This window comes from Myxine glutinosa, chromosome 3 (assembly GCF_964187855.1).
Source record: "Myxine glutinosa chromosome 3, kmMyxGlut1.1, whole genome shotgun sequence".
NCBI classification, from domain to species: Eukaryota; Metazoa; Chordata; class Myxini; order Myxiniformes; family Myxinidae; genus Myxine; species Myxine glutinosa.
The window spans coordinates 149,008,884-149,027,264 of record NC_136263.1 but is presented as its reverse complement, the minus strand read 5'-3'; the positions used below and the strand labels follow the sequence as shown (position 1 = coordinate 149,027,264).

The following is an 18,381-nucleotide window of genomic DNA, read 5'->3' as shown; positions in this document are numbered from 1 at the left end:
TAGGGTTTCGGGACCAAGTCTCGCTCGTACCTAAATACCTGCGCCACCACGGAAGCGGGTACCCAAGCCTCGCACGAGCCACATGTAATTTGAGTACACCGAGCGGATTGCATACCACGTGGTCCGTGCAGTCACCGTTAATATTGGACCCCGATTAGAGCGGTTTTACTCGTACCATGCTTAGTCAATGATGGAAATCACAAGAACAATCGAATGGAAGGAAGAACACAGGTTTAATTATTATTTACACATGTACAATTTGGTAGAAAGCAGACCCAGAGCAGAACTTAAGCAGTCTTATTCTAAAAACCAGACACTGGCCCGTTCGCACTCACACAGGGAAATTTCAGACAGGATGATGTTCAGGCCAAACGCGCCGACTTGCTCGTCCAGGAACGGCCCCGTCCGGCTCTCCTCGGTCACAGCACGTCCCGCGATGATGGCAAGCAGGCGGTGGAAGGATCCTCGTAGCGCATCTCCCGAACAAAAGGCAGCCGATGAGGTAGGAAGGAAAACGTACGCATCTCTCAGCGCGGCTGGCGGTTCCACAGCGCGTTTAGCAACCAGCGCGCTATTACTTGCATAACCCAATGCATGATAGCGGCTCGGCTTCAAGCTCAACTGAGCATCACTTTAATATGAGCGCGAATCTTCGTTCATGCGTGTCTTTCTCCGATCTCGTATCTCTCAAACTCCACTGCTGACCACGCTCCTTCAACTCCTCTTCTCTCCTCAACTCACCACACTGCTTCAACTCGAGAGTCCTTACTCAACTGCTGGCTTTGCGCAACGGTTATATCGACACGTCCTGAGCCTGCTCGAACCTTCCAACCACGCCCTATGATGCAGTGCTGCAGCTACACCCTGTGAGCCCTGATTGGCGGCTCGCGCTTACCATCAGCTTCTTCGCCGCCCTCATTCGGTACCGACCCGACCTGCTAGGCCTGCCTCGTGTTAATTCGCGCCAAAAAGCGATAGGCAGCACAAAGAGGCGTAAGAGGTATAAGGCAATGGAGGCGGCATAAGGCAATGGAAGTATGAAAAGGCCCTAACTCTCATTATTCTACTCAATGCAAAACTAACACAGGAAAAGGACTATTCTCACACATACTATGAAATAACTGAACTACCGCGAGGCCACGTGTTGTTTGTGTGACTAACTATGAGGGGGAAATTTAACCTTTATTGTACAATACTCAAAACCGCAACACTACCCCTCTCCCTCATCAGACTCGTCCCCGAGTCGAACCTAACAAAGTTGGAACGACCGGTTTTGAGAAAGATCTGGAAATTAACTTTTACTTTTACATGTGACATAATATATATGTGGTTCCCTCTAACATTTACTCTAACCCGTGGGTGCGACAGTTTTAAAACACTAAATATGTCCCAACTATTGCGTTGAGTAGCTACTCTAACAGAATCACGCCCACAATTAACCGAAACCGGAATTTGTCAAACTAAACATATAGACGGTGGGCAGCATTTTATATACAAGCACAAAAAAAACAACCTTATTTGCAGTTCTATGACCCAGGACCTGTCCTTTTTGGAAAGAAGCTTGGAGGGGAGATAAAGCACAGCAAAATACACAAAAGCACACTCAAAAATTCACATTTGCTGCTTGCTTCTTGCATCTTGCTTCTTCTTGCATCTTCTGTGTGCATATATCAAACCGGCTAGCCCCCGGACCGGCATACAAGCCATTCCTGCTCTTCAGGGCTAACTAAACTTACAAATCTTCTCGTCCCTAGCACACCATAATCAAAAAAAATGCACAACAAAATGCGTTTATTGTATGTGTGACATTAATGCCACTCAAAACAAGTGGTCCAAAGATGCAAGGTGAATTTGCAGCAAGGTGATACACAGCAGAGGTGCAAGGCCACAAAACTTGTGGTCCATAGCGTGTGTACTGTGCAGCAAAGTGTTTGTGGCAGCAAAGTGCTGCACATGTGCAGCAAAGATATAACAAAAGGATACGGCAGCAAAGTGCCGTGCAGTTTGCCTGCACTGGTGTAACAAGGGTGCAGAATGGATGCTGCACAGGTCGCTGGTGCTGCACAGTTCCACCTCCAAAATGGTCCTGGGGTGGGGGGAGAGACAAAGCACGACCAGCAAAGCGGAAAGGGCGCAAAGGTACACAGCAAAACAAGGTAATGCAGCGCAAGGGGCGCGGAAGAGCGAGCGGAGCAGACTCGTCCCTAACCGTCCGTACCCCCCCCATCGTCGGCTGACACTAACCTAGCCCTTTCTTGGATTTACAAATTCGTCTCTACGTCTTGTCTCCCATATCCCCCTCTACTTCCGAATTCGTCTCCCAATCCCTCCCAGGAAGGAAGGAATGTAAAAAACACAATGTCCCATTACGTCATGATGCGTCTTACACTCAATCAGTCTACAAAGCCTTGGTGTGGAGCCTCGTCCTCCTTGGTGAATGGCTGTGGATGATGCGAAGGGGATTTCTCTTCCTAACTACACCACTGACATTAACTCATTTAAACTACCCGGGGTTGTACCCTGCCAATCGGCCATCTTTAAACTATGTGGTTCTAAAAACCGAATTCCCATTGCCCACTCTGCGGTGCCCCTGAAATTTGGGTCTCACTCCCACAAATTTTCACACGGTGCCTTTGCACAATTTCGGGGCTGGGTCATGTGGCCCCACTAGCAGGTCCAACTACCTGCGCACCTCCGCCACTGAAGTCGCCACCCGAGCTTACCTGCTCCTGCGACTACCTAAACTGGGGAAGGCCCCTCCTGGCTCTTTACCCACTGATGCCCACCTTGATGCCCAACCCGGGTCCTTCCCTTGGATCCTCGGGCCCCACTGAACAACTCACAACTACTCTAACTGGCTCCCAGAGCCTACCTGCAGCCTTACCTAGCCGACAAACTACCAGTGGCGGAGTGCCCCAATAACCATACGAACCAATTAAACCACACGCCCAGCCATTTCACTGACTCATGCACCCTCCAAAGCACTACCTGCACCACAGGTGTCAATATCCATACAAATTTTACCTAAGCCCTCTACCTGGCATTACACTACCCACCCCGGGCTTTCACGAATGGGTTCCACTCTTCCCCCATTCAGTCCTTCGCACCATGCATTCCACACCTTTTATTCCACACCAAGCATTCCACACCACTTATTTGCACACCATTTATCTCACACACTTTTTGTCTCACACACCAAATTCCTCACACACCTTTTGTGGTCACACCTATTTCCATACACCTCAACACAATTCCATTTGTCTCACTCACAATTCCTCACACAATTCCTCACCCATACAGCATTATCTATCTAACTGCTTTTCCCCTAAAACTCGTGCTTCCCCGTCATCCCATTAAACTATGCACTCCCTCGTCATTATCATCCATCCAATCTCTCTACGTCCCCACTATAGGTACAAATGTCTCTACTTAAATCTTGGTCTCCTATGGTCATCTTTCTGAATCCCTATCAATAACCTAGCCCGCCCTCGGCTAGCTTTCACTGCCATCCCCATAACCTAAAGCTCATGTGCCCCAAAAATGTGAGGTGAATGGTAAAGCTACCATTCGCCATCACTACTGCCATTACTAATCGTCCACTACTCTCGAGCCTCGTCGGGTGGGAATACATTCTCGCAGCTCGCTTCGAAAAGCCGAGCAATGCATGCAGGTGGTTGGTCTCCTGTTGGTTGGGTCCGTCCGGCATTTTCGATTCTGGGGAGGAGGCATACTTGGGCCGAGGTTCCAGGCGCCATCCCGGCGTGGAGCCTTCCGGGCTCCAGCACGATGACCCAACCTCCCCCGGTCGGAGCACCGCGCCCGCCAGGGGGCAAAGGTCTGACCTGGCCTAACCCGCAAACCGTGCCGTTTGCCCCTTGGGCCACGTCACGGCACCGACCATACAGGGCAGGGCCCGGCCCGAATCGTGCACGCCGCCATGGCAATGATCCTCGCCGGCCCCCACAGCACACAAATAACACCATGCCCCGAGAGCTCGCGTCGGCTGTACGTCACCCTAAACACTGCCCCGGTCTGCGTCGATGCCCGAATCGCATTCTCACACCACGCGACCCTTCCCATACTCACATATCCCATACACTCCCTTAATTCTGTGATTGCACTTTCTCGTGCACACCACCCAGGCGCACTCTCACAGCTCACACACTCCATTAGTACACATCCTCATGCACACCCTGGCACACACTCTCCCGCGGGTGTGTAGTCTCCTGTTGCACACCCAATCACACGCTCTGGTGTGCATCCCCGCACACGCTCTACAACACGCTTCGGTGTGCATTCTCGCACACTCTCCCCAGCCAACTCACACTCTGTGTCGCACTCTTCACACATACACTCCGTTGTGCACTCACTCTCACTCTCAGTTTCATACTCGCGCTCCGGCACCGTTTGCACACGCGCGCCATTCACTTCCGTACACCTCACCACGGACCTTCCACGAGCGCCCGGGTGACGTCGCGATCCCAAGCACGCGAAAAGTCTTTTCGCGCCAAACACTTTCGCGCCAAACCTTTTTGCGCCATACACAACCCTACTTACCTTCGGGACCCTTTTCCGCAGCAGCGCCTGCAAATTCTCATTGGGGTTAGACAGCATGACATCACAATGTGAATGCAGACTTTGAGTACATTCCATTTCTTTCTTCAATTCATGTACTACCTCTGCCGTCTCCTGAACCCCAATTTCCACTACGATTATTTCTTTTTCTTTTTCCTTGACGACCGCTGGTGCTAATAAAATTAAATTTTCCAATTCGGCGGCCGTCGGCTTTTCTATACCTCGTGTCGCGATCTCTACCTCAGTCCACCCAACCGTGCTTTGCTCCACCTCGCTTTCCCCGCGCTTCTCAAATCGCATTACCTCGTCGCATACCAAGGCGACCTTCCCACTTGACCTGCGCTCTATTTCTTTCCCCATCTCTTTCATTTGGCCTCCTATTCTGTTACCACACCCTTTTAACCCATCTTTCAGCCCTTTCATTCGATTCCCTTGGGTGCCCATCCTGTTTTCCAACCCCACTAACCCCTCGTTCATTTTTTTTTTTTTTTTTTTTTTTTTGTATACAAGATCGAGGCTCGTGAAAGAGCGAACATTAATCACACAGAAAGACAAACAGACACATAAAACAAATAACATCGGGAGCGGTAGACAAGATGGGGAGAGAGGGGGAAGGACACAAACACAACATTTGAGAGCAGGGACCGAGAGACATGGAGACATCGAGAGATCTGTGGGAGGGAGAGGGCTTTGGGGGGGAGGCATGTGAAGGGGGGGAGGCATGTGAAGGGGGGGGGGGTGGGAGAGGTATAAACATATGGACACTGCCAGGATTTCCAGGAAAGAAGTTGGAATTTCAAACAAGGTGGATCTGGGGTGAATTAGTGGGGGTAGAAAAGATCAAGGTTATGAATGGGGGAAGATAAGAGATGGTGGTGAACAGCTGTTTTAAAGACCTGGAGGGAGGAGAGGGATTGAAGGGAGTGTGGGAGTTTGTTCCACAGGCGGGAGAAAAGAGGAATGAAAGAGTGAAGGTGAGCAGAGAGCCGAGATTTCGGCAGTTTAACCATCAGAGGGTTGCTGGCAGATCTTGTGCGACCTGTAGGAATATTTGGGGGACAGAGCACAGAGAGAGCTGGGGGAGCAAGGCCGGAGAGGAGTCGGTAGAAGACAGAAAGGCCACCTACCTGCCTGCGGTGAGTGAGTGAAAGGCCCTCAGAGATAGCTTCATCGCGGGAGATTCCAATGATTTTGAAAGCTTTGGATTCAACAGCGTGAAGCCGAGCCAGGTGTGAGGCAGGAGCACCAGCCCATAGGGGAGAACAGTATTCCATTGAGCTGCGGATGAAAGCCTTGTATGTGGTGAGGAGCTCAGGTGTGCCGAGGAAGGACTTCGCACGACGGAGGATGCCCAGTCGGCGACTGGCTTTGGAGGCCAGCTTGGAAATGTGGTTTTCCCAAGAAAGATCATGGCAGATAGTGAGACCCAAAAGCTTGAGTGACAGAACTTCTTGGAGAGGATTGTTGAGAAAGTAGATGGGAGGGTTGTCCAGTCGATCTTTTCGGAGAGACATAGTAAGAGAGTGAGATTTGTCAGGATTGAAAGACATGTTCCACTTGTTTGACCAGTCTGTGATTTTGTCCAAGTCTTCAGAGAGTGAGGAGGCTGCAGACTGCCGATCTGAGGGAAGAGGAATGGAGCGGCAGAGAGTGGAGTCATCAGCAAAGAGATAGAGAGGATTTTCCAGAGAGTCAGAGAGATCATTGATAAAGACCAGAAAAAGCACAGGGCCCAGCACACTTCCTTGGGGAACTCCAGCCTGAACAGGAAGGGGAGATGAGAGAAATCCATTCAGGGCCACACGTTGACTACGACCAGAGAGGAAGTCCGCAAGCCATGCATGGAGATTTCCATGGATACCATAGGAGGAGAGTTTGGTGAGCAGAGCTGGGTGCCAGACCGTATCAAAGGCCCTTGATATGTCAAGGGAGACAGCTCTGATTTCCTGTTTGGCATTGAGGACCTCCATCCATTGTTGAGACAGCAGAAGCAGCATGTCCAGAGTAGAGTGACCTGGTCTGAAACCAAATTGATGATCAGAGATCAAGCCATTGGAGAAGAGGAAAGATTTCATATCCGAAGCAATGATGGATTCCATGACTTTGCTGATAATTGGGAGCAGGCTGATTGGTCTGTAGTTGCAAGGATCTGTTTTTGCACCTTTTTTGTGTAAAGCGGTAATGTTAGCTGATTTCCAGGATGCTGGCAGATGACCTTGAGCAAAAGATAGGGTGAAAAGAACAGAGAGAGGGTGAGATAGAGCGGCAGAGCAGGATTTTAGGACCCGTGGGCTGATGCCGTCTGGTCCAGTTGCAGAATCAGAGTCGAGGTTTGACAAAAACTCCTCCACCTTGTCAGGAGAGAAGGACACAGAGTCCAGGAGCAGTTGGGTTCGACTGGGAAAGGTGGGAACAGAGAGAGATGGGTTTGGGACTAAGGATTTTGAGGCGAACACAGAGTTGAGGCATTCGGCTTTGTCACGTGCGATGTCAACTGTGTGGCCATTTGAGGTAAGGGAGGGGATGGAGGGGGAACAAACACCAGAAACGGATTTGACCAGACGCCACCAGGATTTGGAGGAAGGAGACAGGTTTGAGAGTTCATTCTTGAGTGAGGAGAGATAGTGCTTCCTGGCACTCCTGAGGGTAGGCACACACTTGTTCCGAGCTTGGTTGAAGGAACTGAGATTTCCTTCAGTTGGATTAGCCTTCCAAGAGGCAAAGGCAAGTTGTTTCAGGGCAACTGCCTCACCACAAGATTCAGTGTACCATGGATGGGAGGAAGGGTAAGACAATTGAAGGCGAGATGGGATAAATCTGTGCATGAGAGAGATCAGTTTGCTTTGGAAGAATTCCCAGGAAGAATTGATGTCAGAGGCAGTGGAGATGGGAGACCAATCCAGACGATTGATGGCTGCTTGAAGACCGTCCCAGTCGGCCTGAGTGAAATGCCAGACTCGTCGACGCTGAGGAGGCTCTCTGAGAATGGCCAGAGAGATGTCCACTTTGACAAGCACATGATCAGAAGAACCGATTGGAGCAGAAGAAGAGCAGCAGACATTAGCAGGGAAGTTTGTCATAACCAAGTCTAGAAGAGAAGATACTCCATTGGCTGAGATCCGGGTCGGGAAATTGACAGATTGTGTCAATCCCAGTGAGTCACAGAAGTCCTTTGCTGAGGTGCCATGACTAGTGAGAGAGGAACCCACACCCAACCAGGTGGCATGATGACAGTTGAAGTCACCACATATGAGGAAGAGAGAGTTGGGATGAGTGGATAGAAGTTGGTCCATGTTGTCAGACATGTCAGATTTCTCCCATTTGGCCACCCACGTCCTTCAATTGGCCCCCCATTTCCTTCATTTGGCCCCCCATCTTGTTTTCCAACCCCGTTAACCCATCCTTCATTCCTTTCATTAGATTCTCTCGGGTGGCCATCCTGTTTTCCAACCCCACTAGCCCCTCTTTCATTTCTCCCATTTGGCCACCCATGGTATCCATTTTTACATTCATTTTATGGTCCGATTTTACCATATAGGCCCATATTTGTGCCATAAATAGGTCCTTGTCCATTGGCACCGTGGGCTCGGCTACTGTGGCCATGTGCGAGGCGCCGCCATTTTCTTCGCCTGCTACCTCTGCTGCTGCACCCTCATCAATTGTATCCTCCATTTCTCCCAATTCTTCCCGTGGGTCCTGGGTTGACTCTAATTCCTTTACCTCCTCATCTGCTACCCCCACCGGCATCCGACCGTCTTGACTAGCCATGGCACGATTTTAATTTGGATGTTAATAAAATTTCGGCCGCTCGTATCGGCTCTTTACCCCTCTGATGCCCTCCTTGGCATTGGGCTACCCGGGACCTTCCCTTGGATCCTCGGGCCCCACTGAACAACTCACCACTACTCTGACTGGCTCCCAGAGCCTACCTGCGGCCTCACCTGGCTAACAAACTACCAGTGACGGAGTGCCCCAATAACCATATGCACCAATTAAGCCACACGCCCAGCCATGTCATTGACTCATGCACCCAACCAAAGCACTACTTGCCACTTCCCGCACCACAGGTGTCAATATCCAAACAATTTACCTAAGCCCTTTACCTGACTTTACTCTACTATACGCCCCCCCCCCCCGGGTATTCGTGAATGGGTCCATCTCCCCCCATTCACTCCTTCGCACCATGCATTCCACACCTTTTATTCCACACCAAGCATTCCACACCATTTATTCGCACACCAATTATTTCACAAACCTTTCGTCTCGCACACCTTTTGTGCTCTCATACCAAATCTCTTGCACACCTTTTGTGCTTTCACACCTTTTTCCACGCACACCTCAAACACAGTTGCTTTTATCTCAACACAATTCCTCATACACACAGCATCATCTAACTACCTGCTTCTCCCCTAAGACTCGTGCTTCCCCCTCATCCCATTAAACTAAGCACACCCTTCGTCATTAACATCCACCTAATCTCTCTACATCCCCTCTACAGTACAAATGTCGCTACTTCATTCTCATGTTCTCTACTGTCATCTAATTTCCCTATCAATTATCCGAGCCCGCCCTCGGCTAGCTTCGGTGCCCCATGGAGGTAACCATCGCTGGTCCCTCCATGTGCATGTCACTGCCATCCCCCTAATCTAATGCTCATGAGCCCGGTATGAGGAATGGTAAAACTACCCTTCCTCCATGTACCAATCCCCAACACTATTGCTATTCGTCCACTACACTTGAACCTCTCCGTGCGGGAATACATCGTCATCACAGCTCGGCTTCGCAAAGCCGAGCGATCCGAGCGGGTGGTTAGTCTACTGTTGGTTGGGTCCGTCCGGCATTTTCGATTCAGGGGAGGAGGCATTGATGGGCCAAGGTGCAGAGGCCCATCCCTGCGCGGGGCCTCGCGGTCCCATGCATGATGGCCCAACCGCCCATGGTCGGAGTACCACACCCGCCAGGGGGCACGGCTCCGAACTCTCCTACCTCCCCTTGAACCTTGCCGATCACCCTTCCCGCCACGACGTGGCACCAGCCATACAGGGCGGGGCCCGGCACGAATCGTGCACGGCGGTCCTAGTGAAACCGCCGTGGCATCGATCCCCGCCGGTCCCCGCAGCACACCACTCACCGAGGGCTCACGTCGGCTATCCATCATGCTAAACGCTACCCCGGTCTGCGTCGATGCTTGAGCCGCGTTCTCACCACTCGCGACCCACTCCACACTCGCACACCGCAGCGCTCCAGCGCCTCCCATACACTCCCTGCATTCTGTTACAGCACTCTCCTGTGCACACTCTTCCCTTACACACTCAGGTGCACATCACGCAGGCGTACTCACGCCCCTCACACACTCCATTACACACGCTCTCGTTACGTACTCCGTAACGTCCACGGGTGTGCACTCTCCTGGTACACACCCAATAACACGCTCTGGTGTGCACTCCTGCACACTCCGTCTTACACTCGCGCTCCGGTGCACACTTCTTTCTCACACGCACGCCATTCGCTCTTGTACACCGTACACTGGACCTCCCACGACCCCCCGGGTTTCGGCTTGATCCAAAGCGCGCCAAAAATCTTTTCCCGCCAAACACTTTCGCACCATACACACCCCTACTCAAATTGGGGACCTTCTTCTCCAGCAACACCTGCAAACCTTTATTGGGGTTAGCAAGTCCGGCATCACGGTGCAAATGCAGACTTTGTGCAAATCCCATTTCTTTCCTCTGTGCTATATCCTCTATTTCTGCCGTCTCTACGGCCCCAATCATTTCTTCTTCAATTTACATTATTTCTTTTTCTAGCTCGATGACCGCCGGCGCGCATAGAATATTCCTTTTCCAATTCGGTGGCCGACGGCTCTTCTACACCCCGAGTCGCGATTTCTATTCCCTCGGTCCACTTAGCTGTGCTCTCCTCTACCTCGCTCTCCCCGCGTTCCTCGCACCGCATTACCTCGTTGCTTCCCTTTGCGACCTCCTCGCTCAACCTGCGCCTTACGTCCCTCCCCGCTTTTTTTATCTATTTTTCCGACGCCACCCTCATCTTCTACAATTCCCGAGTGGTATTTTTTAACTTTGGGCGTCCATTTTGTTTTCCAGCCCTAATAACCCCTCCTTCATCTCCTTGGTGGATTTGTCCCCGTTACGCCTTGCTTCGTCCCTCATTTCTTTCATTTCTTTGGTGGATTTGTCCCTGTTACACCTTGCTTCGTCCCTCATTTCTTTCATTTCTTTGGTGGATTTGTCCCTGTTACACCTTGCTTCGTCCCTCTGCATTTCTATGGATGCTCGTAGTTGCTCTACGAGTAAATACAGGTCCCAACCCGCTGGCACAGTGGGCTCGGCTCTCGCCGCCGCGTGCGAGGCGCCGCCATTTTCTACCCCTACTGCTGGCCCCTCATCATTGTCCTCCCCTTCTCCCAATTCTTCCAGTGGGTCCTGGGTCATTAATTCCTCCTCATATACCTCATTTTCTACCCCCACCGGCATTCGACCATCTTGGCTAGCCATGGCACGAGTTTAAAATTTTGAATTTTAAAACTAAATTTCGGTCGCTCGTGATTTTGGGCCGAATTCGTCCAACAAAATTTAGTTAGGGTTCCAAATCCCACTCCCCGACACCAATTGTTATGGTTCTACGCCGCCCTCCTTTACCCCCTACCAAGGGGGGATTAGGCCCCTTGGTCTTGCTGGGATTGGCAGAACCGAGACTTGAAATGCCCTTCCCGGGCGAGCGCAAAGTAGGGTTTTGGGACCAATTCTCGCTCGTACCTAAGTACCCGTGCCACCATGGAAACGAGGTAGCAAACCTCGCACGAACCACGTGTGATGTGAGTACGCCGAGCGGATTGCGTACACATGGTCCGCGCAGTTACCTAGATGTTGGAACCCGATTAGAGTGGTTGTACTCGTACCACGCTTAGTCAATGAGGAAATCACAGGAACGATCGAATCAGGAAAAGGAAGAACACAGGTTTAATTAATCCCACACATATTTACAATGATCAGGGACGCAGAGACACAGCGCAGCCTTAGACAATCGTAACTAAATTCCCAGACAACGGGCCAGGCTCACACTCACACAGGGAATTGCAGATGAGCAGATGTTCCCCAACGCGTCGCCGTGGTCGTCCAGAGATGGTCCTCGCACGTCCCACGAAGATGGTGGCAGGCGACGGCAGGAACTCGTAGCGCGTCTCACGAACAAGGCAGATAATCAGGTGGAACGGCAAAGGGTGGAACTTTCAGCGCGGCTGGCGATTACTCATCCGCTTTCACTCGCGAGACTTAAAATGCACTGTATATCGGTTCATGCCTGTCTGGCTGCGCCCACGTGTCTGTACAGCTCGCTGATGCTGCCAACTCCTCTTCTTTGATCATCTGAGCTGGTAGTGCACGCGAGTTCTTTGACGCTCTAAACTTGCGAGCCCTTTGCTCCTCGATTTTCCCGCGCTAGTGCTTTTGTTGTAAGTCCTTCTGCGAGAGTCCTCCACATCAGTCCTTTTATCAACCCTTTTCAACGCGAGTCCTTTTGAGGGCTTTGCGCAGCGGGTTTTATAGCTACGCCCCCCGAACCTTCGGGATCCCTCTCGTACCCTCTCACCACGCCCTGTGATGCCACGCCGCCGCCACCACCTCTGAGATCTGATTGGCGGCTCGTGCTTACCGTCAGTGCTTCTGCCGCTCCGCCTCGGTCCTCCTGAACTTCCTAGCCTGCCTCGTGTTAACTCGCCCAAAATGAACCAACGTTAGCGCAAAAGGGCATGAGGCTACAGACGCTGGATTGTCGGTGACAGTAGGGCCTATTCTCTTGGCTCTACTCAACGCAGAACTAACAATGGAAAAGGAACTAAGCTCACAAATACTAAGACATAACTATACTATCACGAGGCTACATGTTGCTTGTGTGACTAACTACGAGGGGCAAATTTTAACCTTTATTAGACTCACTGTACAAACTCAAAACCGCAACAATATATATATATATAGTCGTGTTCCTGACGATAAAAATCTCTCCAAGGAACGGATAGCAAAGAGCGAGTTTTTAACTCTGAGGCGAAGATCAAATGAGGAGTTTTCTATATGCGCCGGGGGAAGAAAGAGAAGGGGAAAACTGAAGCGCTTACGTGTGGTCCCGCCGGCAGTTTCCGAACCTGCAGAAAATAAACTCAAATGAACCGGATTTAAAATGTACAAAAATAAACAGGTTTATTGAAATGGAATGCCGGGACAAAGAAAAACGCGACGATAAATATATTTCCTACATGGAGCGCTCCCGCACACATAACCAAACACAGACAAAAGGGATGGAAGAACTGGAAAAGAATGGTGTGATTTACATTCACGTGAAAAAGTAAGTACACCACATGTAAAGTTTTGACTTTTTCAACATATTTCAACATACAGCTATTTGATCTTCATTTCAACAATATTGATAGACAAAGGTGATATAATATAACAAGTATCATGAAACATTTACATTTTGTAGTCCATTGTAATTTAAATAAACATAAATGCAAATTTTGCATGGGGAAAAAGTAAGAACACCATTGGTCTAATAGGTGGTATTGCCCCCTTTGGCAGAAACAACCTCAAGTAGGCGTTTCTTATAACTGTCTACCAGTCTCTGACATCGACTGAGAGAAATTTTTGCCCACTCCTCCATGCAGAATTATTTCAGCTGTGCGATGTTTGAGGGGTTTCTTGCATGCACATCTCGTTTCAAATCCCCCCACAACATCTCGATGGGATTTACATCCAGGCTTTGACTTGGCCATTCCAGAACCCTCCATTTCTTTCTTTTCAGCCATTCCTTGGTGGATTTACTGGTATGTTTAGGGTCATTGTCATGTTGCAAGGTCCACCCTCGGTTGAGCTTCAACTTTCCGACAGATGGCCTCACATTATCCTCAAGCATGCTCTGGTACAATGAAGAATTCATCGTGGATTCTATGATGGTGAGCTGCCCAGGCCCTGATGCAGCAAAGCTGCCCCAAACCATAATATTTCCACCACCATACTTTACAGTTGGTATCAGGTTCTTGTGGTCAAATGCTGTCTTTGGTTTTCGCCAAACATGTCTTCTGGTACTGTGGCCAAATAGCTCTACCTTTGACTCATCTGTCCAGAGCACATTGTTCCAGAAGTGCTGGTCTTTGCCTAGGTGTCCATTGGCAAACTTTAGTCTTGCCCTGATGTTCTTTCTGGACAGCAAAGGTTTCCTCCTGGCACACCTCCCATGTAGATCAAATTTGTGCAGCCTCTTTCTAATGGTAGACTCGTGCACTTTGACAACAGTGGCAAGAGCTACCTGTAGGTCACATGATGACATTCTGGGGTCCTTAGAGACTTCTTTCAGCATCTTGCGGTCTGCTCTCGGGCTGAACTTGCTGGGGCGGCCTGGCCTGAACAAGTTGGCAGTTGTTTGGAATCTTCTCCACTTGCAGATGATGTTCCGGACAGTCGAATGATTGATTTCAAATTGTTTGGAGATCTTTTTAAACCCCTTCCCAGACTCGTAGGCATCTATAATCTTCTTTCTGAAGGCCTCAGAGAGCTCTTTTGATCTAGGCATGGTGACGCCACACACTTTTTTTTTCTTTTTTTTTAAAAACAGAGTCGAGGCTCGTGAAAAAGCTAACATTTATCAAAGAACCAAATCAAACAAACAAGCAAACAAAGTATATAAAAAGGGGAGCGGTCGACAAGATGGGGAGAGAAGGGGAGGAAGCACACAAACACAACATTTGAGAGCAGGGACATCGGGAGATGTGTGGGAGGGAGAGGGCCTGGCGGAGGCAGGATAGGTATAAAACGCAAGGACACGAAGGACTTCCAGGAAAGAGGACAAAAGTCACCTCAAAAAAGTGGATTTGGGGTGAAATTAGCGGGGGTAGAAAAGAACAAGGTTTTGGATTGGGGAAGATAAGAGATGGTGGTGAACAGCCGTTTTAAAGACCTGGAGGGAGGAGTGGGATTGAAGAGAGTGAGGGAGTTTGTTCCAGAGGCGGGAGAAAAGAGGAATGAAGGAGTGAAGGTGAGCAGAGAGTCTTGATTTTGGCAGATTAACCATAAGAGGGTTGCAGGCAGATCTTGTGCGACCTGTAGGAATATTTGGGGGACAGAGCCCAGAGAGAGCTGGGGGAGCAAGGCCGAAGAGGAGTCGGTAGAAGACGGAAAGACCACCAACCTGCCTGCGGTGAGTAAGTGAAAGGCCCTCAGAGATAGCGTCATCGCGGGAGATTCCAATGATTCTGAACGCTTTGGTTTCAACAGCGTGAAGACGAGCTATGTGTGAGGCAGGAACACCAGCCCAGAGGGGAGAGCAGTATTCCATTGAGCTGCGGATGAAAGCCTTGTATGTGGTGAGGAGCTCAGGTGTGCCAAGGAAGGACTTCGCACGACGGAGGATGCCCAGTCGGCGACTGGCTTTGGAGGCCAACTTGGAAATGTGGTTTTCCCAGGAAAGATCATGGCAGATAGTGAGACCCAAAAGCTTGAGTGACAGAACTTCTTGGAGAGGATTATTCAGAAAGTAGATGGGAGGGTTGTCCAGTCGGTCGTTACGGAGAGACATCGTAAGAGTGTGAGATTTGTCAGGTTTGAAAGACATGTTCCACTTGTTTGCCCAGTCTGTGATTTTGTCCAGGTCTGAAGAGAGTGAGGAGGCTGCAGACTGCCGATCTGAGGGATGAGGAATGGAGCGGCAGAGAGTGGAGTCATCAGCAAAGAGATAGAGAGGATTTTCAAGAGAGTCAGAGAGATCATTGATGAAGACCAGAAAAAGCACAGGGCCCAGAACAATGCCTTGGGGAACTCCAGCCTGAACAGGAAGAGGAGATGAGAGAAACCCATTCAGGGCCACACGTTGACTACGACGAGAGAGGAAATCCGCCAGCCATGCGTGGAGATTTCCATGGATACCAAAGGAGGAGAGTTTGGTGAGCAGAGCAGGGTGCCAGACCGTATCGAAGGCATGTGATATGTCGAGGGAGACAGCTCTAATTTCCTGTTTGGCATTGAGGACCTCCATCCTTTGTTGAGACAGCAGAAGCAGCATGTCCAGAATAGAGTGACCTGGTCTGAAACCAAATTGATGATCAAAGATCAAGCCATTGGAGAAGAGGAAAGATTTCATATCCGAAGCAATGATGGATTCCATGACTTTGCTGATAATTGGGAGAAGGCTGATTGGTCTGTAGTTGCTAGGATCTGATTTTGCACCTTTTTGTGCAAAGCGGTGATGTTGGCTGATTTCCATGCAGTTGGCAGTTGACCTTGGGCAAAAGAGAGGGTGAAGAGAACAGAGAGAAGGAGGGAAAGAGCGGAAGAACAGGATTTTAGGACCCATGGGCTGATGCCGTCAGGTCCAGTTGCAGAATCAGAGTCGATGGTTGACAGAAACTTTTCCACCTTGTCAGGAGGAAAGGACACAGAGTCCAGGAGCAGCTGGGTACGACTGGGTACGATGGGTACAGAGAGCGATGGGTTGGGACACAAGATTTTGAGGAGTTGAGGCATTCAGCTTTTTCACGTGCGGAGTCAGCTGTGTAGCTATTTGAGGTAAGGGAGGGGATGGAGGGGGAACAAACACCAGAAACAGATTTGACCAGACGCCACCAGGATTTGGAAGAGGGAGACAGGTAAGAGAGTTCGGTCTTGAGAACGGAGAGATATTGTTTCCTGGCTCTCCTGAGGGTGGACACACACTTTTTTCGGGCTTTGTGAAAGGAAATGAGATTTCCTTCCGTTGGATTTGCTTTCCAGGAGATGAAGGCAAGTTGTTTCTGGGCATCAGCCTCACCACAAGATTCCATGTACCATGACGGGAGGAAGGGTATGACAACTGAAGACAAGATGGGATAAATCTGTGCATGAGAGAGAGCAATTTACTTTGGAATAATTCCCAGGATGAGTTGATGTCAGAGGTGGTAGAGATGGGAGACCAGTCCAGATGATTGATGGCTGCTTGAAGACCATGCCAGTTGGCCTGAGTGAAATGCCAGACTCGTCGACGCTGAGCAGGCTCCCTGAGAATGGTCAGAGAGATGTCCACTTTAACAAGCACATGATCAGATGAGCTGATTGGAGCAGAAGAAGAGCAGCAGACATTTTCAGGGAAGTTAGTCATAACCAAGTCCAGAAGAGAACATGCTCCGTTGACTGAGATCCGGGTCGGGAAATTGACAGATTGTGTCAGCCCCAGTGAGTCGCAGAAGTCCTTTGCTGAGGAGCCATGGCTGGTGAGAGGTACCCACACCCAGCCAACTGGCATGGTGACAATTGAAATCACCACATATGAGGAAGAGAGAGTTGGGATGAGTAGACAGAAGTTGGTCCATATTATCAGACAGCGAGATGTAGATGGAGTCATCACTGTTTGGTGGCCGGTACAACACACATATGAACAAGAGGTGGGAGCGAAGGGGAAGCCGTAGCCAGAGGTATTCCTGGGGGTGAGGTGGAGAGAGTGCAGTGCAGGGCGAGTGAGGAAGAGAGTTTTTGATAAAGATAGCACCCCCACCTCCAGGTCGAGGCTCAGGTCTATCATACCGGAGGAGGGAGTAACCCGGGAGAGATACTAAGGAATCAGAGGCATCATGAAGGAGGAAAGTTTCTGTTAAGCAGATCACGTCTGGTTTGACAGAAGCAACCTGTATGGAGAGATCAGTTGAGTTTGAACGAAGGCCCCGGATGTTTGAGGTCCATACCTTTAATGAAGAGGAAGGGGGAGCATCGGATACAGAACAGGGGGGAGGAGGGGTAGGGTAAGATGTGGAAGAGGTGGAAGAGGTAGGGAGAGCTGTTGAAGGTGTGTCAGAGATTTCAGAATAGCTCGGAGAAAGGGAAGGATGGGGCGGACAAAAGGTTTGATGGTGATTGGGTGAGGCACAATGAGGTGTTATTTGAGGAGGGGGAAGAGCGAGGCAGAAGGTTGGGGGAGATGGAGATGAGAGTTTGAAGGGGGAAGAAGCAGGGAGGACGCTTTGAGGAGGGGGAGTGAGAGGGGGGAAACTGAGAAGAAATTAGGGTGGGGAGATTTGAAGGGGAGGGGATTTGAAGGGATTTGAAGGGGAGGGGCGAGGGGGGAGTTTAGGAGGGAAGGGACAAGGGGAGGGATTTGAAATGGATGGGATATGGGGGAGATTTGGAGGGGAGGGGTGAGGGGGGAGTCTAGGAGGGGAGGGGCGAGGGGGAGTCTTGGAGGGGAGGGGTGTGGGGGGAGTTTAGGAGAGAAGGGGCAAGGGGGGAGATTTGAAAGGGATGGGTGATGGGGAGGATTAGGAGGGGAGTGGCAAGGGGGAAGATTTGGAGGGGAGGGGTGATGGGGATGATTTGGATGGGAGGGGTTATGGGGAAGATTTGGAGGGGAGGGGTGAGATTGGATTTTAGAAAGTGTACGATTAATGGGAAACGAACATTTATTGCAAAATGAGTTTCTTGTGATCTTCGAGTCAAAAATACGTTTAAGGACGCTGGAGGGAGGATGGAGTGCAGGAGAGTTTAGGGAATGTAGAAAAGAGGCACTGAAAGAGATGGAATTTTTTTTTGAGATGAATAGGTTTGGTGAGCAAGTCGAAAGCAGCCTTTTAAAGAAGAAGAAAAAGGTGTTATAAAATACGACGGAATACAGAACTTGAGGGGAAAGTGTAAACATTTTTAAGGTTAATAACAGTCAAAACTATCTGGGGAAATGGGGGAGAAACACGTGGTCGAAGAACAAACGAACGAATAAGAACGAATAAACGAATGAGAACAAAGAACAAGAACAGAGAAGGAAATGTTTTTTTGTTTTTTTTTG

The 18,381-nt window shown here is 50.0% G+C and overlaps 1 protein-coding gene across 1 annotated transcript in view; it reads right to left on the bottom strand.

Moving 5' to 3' along the window:
* Positions 1-4,549: 4,549 nt before the first annotated feature.
* The window catches only part of LOC144891095 (uncharacterized), a 29,415-nt gene continuing 15,583 nt past the window's right edge, over positions 4,550-18,381 (bottom strand). The window contains exon 3 of the mRNA XM_078773482.1: positions 4,550-4,584. Within this exon, the coding sequence (XP_078629608.1) occupies positions 4,550-4,584 (35 nt within the window). The remainder of the gene's footprint in view (positions 4,585-18,381) is intronic.